Here is a 3,267-nt window from a genome sequence, read left to right as displayed (position 1 = left end):
GGCGAAGTTTTTATGGGGTTTCTTCATAAAGAAATAACACCAGCGAGAAAACACCCAGAAGCCAGGAAGCGTTTCTAGCGCTCGGGACGCTCGGTGAGCGGCTCCGGGGTGCCGTTGATCCCTGCGAGGAGCCCGTCCTGCCGCGCAGATGTGTGCGATCCGAGCGGCGCGAGGGTTATTTTCCTTTGACTGAAGGCAGCCCCGCCGCGGCGGATCGAGCTCTTTGTGTGCACGAGAGCTGCCTTCATGGGAGCTGCTCCCGCAGACCCGGCTACAGGGGCTTCGGGGACCGTCCTCTAGGTCGGGGGGCTCTCCCGGAGGAGGGGGACACCCTCCTGTTTCCGTGGCTCTGAGATGATGCTGGGACAGTAGCTCCCTGCGCAGGCAGCGCAGCGTGCTCCGGGATGGCCGTCTATGCCCTCACGGGATTCTCGCTCGTCAGCCTGCTCAGCTTTGGCTATTTATCCTGGGACTGGATGAAGCCCGGTTTGGTGGCCGACGTGGCCACGGACCCCATGGAGAAATCGCTGCCTCCCACCTTCGCCAGGCCACCCCACATCATCTTCATCCTGACCGATGACCAGGGCTACCATGACGTCGGGTATCACGGCTCAGACATCCAGACGCCGACGCTGGACAGGCTGGCAGCCGAGGGCGTTAAGCTGGAGAACTACTACATCCAGCCCATCTGCACCCCGTCCCGGAGCCAGCTGATAACCGGCAGGTAAGCCAGCACCTGCTCACACCCCACTCGTGTCCCTGCTTCTGTCCCTTCCTTAGATCTGAGGGACTTAACCCCAGCTCACCGCTGGACAGATGCCCCAGTGTATTGGTGGATGATGGAGATCCTCCAGAGAAAGGCATCTTGCTGGCCTTCCCTAGAAGGCTTCCTGGGTAAACAGTTGATTTTCACATGGGATAAATAGCAGCACATGGCAAGGCCAAAAATGCGTATGCCATTGGGTAACGGACGTCACTTTGGGTGAGGGTGGTCTCTGGCCATGAGGTCCTTCAGTGCTGGGCAAGGAGCTGTGTCCCCAGACAGTCCCGTGCTGCTGTCACACTGGCCCTTGGAGATTTGCTGCTGGGCTGTGGGGTCGAAGGATCATTCTCCCCTGCATCTATGAATCCCCTTGGACTGTGCGTTTCCTTCTTGTGCGTTCAGTGCTGCACTGGCCAGGGCAGGCTGGATGCTGGTGGTGGCATCCTGGGAGAGCAGCCCAGTGTGCTTTGGAGATATCTGCTGAGCTCCCTCTCTTTGTTTTTGCCTCTGCTTTTGGTACTTTCAAGTGGATGAGGAGCTCCCTGTCTCTGGTATGGAGCTTGCTCCATGGGGTTGGGCTGGGTGACATGGAGATCTGCACGCATTTGGGGTCTCCAGTACATAAAGCGCTGTCACGTCCCCACCCAGTGCTGCTCCCCATCACCATTGATTCCTGCTGGCTCTTTCCCAACAGGTACCAGATCCACACAGGGCTGCAGCACTCCATCATCCGCCCCCGACAGCCCAACTGTCTGCCCCTTGACCAGGTCACCCTGCCCCAGAAGCTGCAGGAAGCTGGCTACTCCACGCACATGGTGGGCAAGTGGCACCTTGGCTTCTACAAGAAGGAGTGCTTGCCCACACGCCGGGGCTTTGACACCTTCCTGGGCTCCCTGACGGGCAACGTGGACTACTACACCTATGACAACTGTGACGGGCCGGGCGTCTGCGGCTACGACCTGCATGAAGGGGAGGACGTGGCTTGGGACCAGAGCGGGAAGTACTCCACCTTCCTCTACACCCAGCGCGTCAGCAAGATCCTGGCATCCCACAGCCCCAAGGAGCCCATCTTCATCTATGTGGCCTTCCAAGCTGTCCACACGCCTCTGCAGTCACCCAAGGAATACATCTACCGCTACCGCTCGATGGGCAACGTCGCTCGCCGCAAGTACGCCGCCATGGTGACGTGCATGGACGAGGCGGTGAAGAACATCACCTGGGCCCTCAAGAAGTATGGTTATTACGACAACAGTGTGATCGTGTTCTCCACTGACAACGGCGGGCAAACCTTCTCCGGGGGAAGCAACTGGCCTCTACGGGGCCGCAAAGGGACATACTGGGAAGCGGGAGTCCGTGGCATTGGTTTTGTCCACAGTCCCCTGATCAAGCGCAAGCGCCGGACCAGCTGGGCGCTGGTTCACATCACGGACTGGTACCCGACTCTGGTCAGCCTGGCCAAGGGCAACCTGAGCAATGTCCCAGGCTTGGATGGCTACAACGTCTGGCCCGCCATCAGCGAGGGCAAGGAGTCGCCGCGAACCGAAATCCTGCACAACATCGACCCCCTGTACAACCACGCCAAGTACGGCTCCTTGAAGGATGGCTTTGGCATCTGGAACACGGCTGTGCAAGCCTCCATCCGGGTCGGGGAGTGGAAGCTTCTCACAGGAGACCCGGGGTACAGCGACTGGATCCCCCCACAGACCCTGACCAACTTCCCGGGGAGCTGGTGGAACCTGGAGCGTCTCACCGATGGCCTGAGGAAGTCTGTGTGGCTTTTCAACATCACCGCCGACCCCTACGAGCGCTACGACCTCTCGGACCAACGCCCAGATGTGGTCAGAACCCTCCTGATGAGGTTGGTGCACTACAACCAGACGGCCATCCCGGTGCGGTACCCCGCAGAGAACCCCCGGGCTCACCCAGACTTCAACGGTGGCGCCTGGGGACCTTGGGCCAGTGAGGACGATGTGGAGGAGTGGGAAGGCATTGGGGGGCCCCCGAAGGGTAGGAATAAGAAGAAGAAGTGCAAGATCTGCAAGCTGCGCTCCTTCTTCCGCAAGCTGAACACCAGGCTCATGTCCAACCGCATCTGACGGGAGACTCCCCCAGCATCGACCCAGCCTGGCCAGGGTGGAGCTCTGGACGGCAGTGTCACGGGGTGGGAGTGAGGGAGAGGGACGGACGGGGAGGTAGCCAGCACCTTCTTGCTTTCCCTTGCTCCAGGGTTCACCCCAAAACACCTCTCCTCTCTGGCTGGACCAGGGGCCACAGGGAGGTGGTCCCGGTGGGCAAGGAAGGGCGATGTGGGCTCAGCCGTGCTGCTCGGCAGTGGTGTACAAGTCCGCTGAGCTGGGCTGGCCCATGCACAGTCCCTTCCAAAGAGAGAGAGACCTTTTTCTCAAGGACTCTGCAGGCAATCGCAAGCTTTAATTGTTGGCCATTGCAACGGCAGGATGAAGTGCAGGACCGTGGGGTGGTGATGCAGAGGGGCTGGCCAGCCT

At 60.1% G+C, this 3,267-nt stretch overlaps 1 protein-coding gene across 1 annotated transcript; it reads left to right on the top strand.

Annotated features, from left to right (window-relative positions):
- Nucleotides 1–404: 404 nt before the first annotated feature.
- ARSI (arylsulfatase family member I) lies at nt 405–2,859 on the top strand. The gene is made up of 2 exons (XM_068409482.1): nt 405–724; nt 1,458–2,859. Exons 1-2 carry the CDS (start codon nt 405–407, stop codon nt 2,857–2,859), a joined length of 1,722 nt encoding a protein of 573 aa, XP_068265583.1.
- The last annotated feature ends 408 nt before the right edge of the window (nt 2,860–3,267 follow it).

This window comes from Nyctibius grandis, chromosome 10 (genome assembly GCF_013368605.1).
Source record: "Nyctibius grandis isolate bNycGra1 chromosome 10, bNycGra1.pri, whole genome shotgun sequence".
In the NCBI taxonomy this organism is placed as follows: Eukaryota; Metazoa; Chordata; class Aves; order Nyctibiiformes; family Nyctibiidae; genus Nyctibius; species Nyctibius grandis.
Note: the sequence above shows the minus strand (reverse complement) of the source record. Positions and strands in the feature narration are given on the sequence as shown.